Source organism: Eimeria mitis, genomic scaffold, assembly GCF_000499745.2.
Source record: "Eimeria mitis Houghton genomic scaffold, Emh_scaff5527, whole genome shotgun sequence".
NCBI lineage: Eukaryota > Apicomplexa > Conoidasida > Eucoccidiorida > Eimeriidae > Eimeria > Eimeria mitis.
In genome coordinates, this window is record NW_013573799.1 from 1,888 (window position 1) to 2,107 (window position 220).

The window sequence follows — 220 nt, forward strand, 5'->3', positions numbered from 1 at the left end:
ATCATCTGCTGCTGCTGCTGCTGCTGTTTCTCCTGCTGCTGCTGCTGCTGCTCCTGCTGCTGCTGCTTTTATAATACGGGCGCTTAGCTCAGACAGCCCCCAGCCCTTCAGCCTGCGGGGGAGAAAGGGGGCCCCCAATTCATCACCATCATCTTCTTCTTCCTGCTGCTGCTGCTGCTGCTGCTGCTGCTGCTGCTGCTGCTGCTGCTGCTGCTGCTGC

At 60.0% G+C, this 220-nt stretch overlaps 2 protein-coding genes across 2 annotated transcripts in view; both read right to left on the reverse strand.

Moving 5' to 3' along the window:
* The window catches only part of EMH_0082540 (uncharacterized protein), a gene marked incomplete at both ends in the record, with an annotated part of 657 nt that extends 652 nt beyond the window's left edge, over nt 1-5 (reverse strand). The window contains one exon of the mRNA XM_013500549.1: nt 1-5. Coding sequence (XP_013356003.1) covers nt 1-5 — 5 coding nt within the window.
* A 102-nt stretch (nt 6-107) lies between these two features.
* EMH_0082550 (subtilase family serine protease, putative) overlaps nt 108-220 on the reverse strand; it is a gene marked incomplete at both ends in the record, with an annotated part of 1,533 nt that continues 1,420 nt past the window's right edge. Inside the window, one exon of the mRNA XM_013500550.1 lies at nt 108-218. Within this exon, the coding sequence (XP_013356004.1) occupies nt 108-218 (111 nt within the window). The remainder of the gene's footprint in view (nt 219-220) is intronic.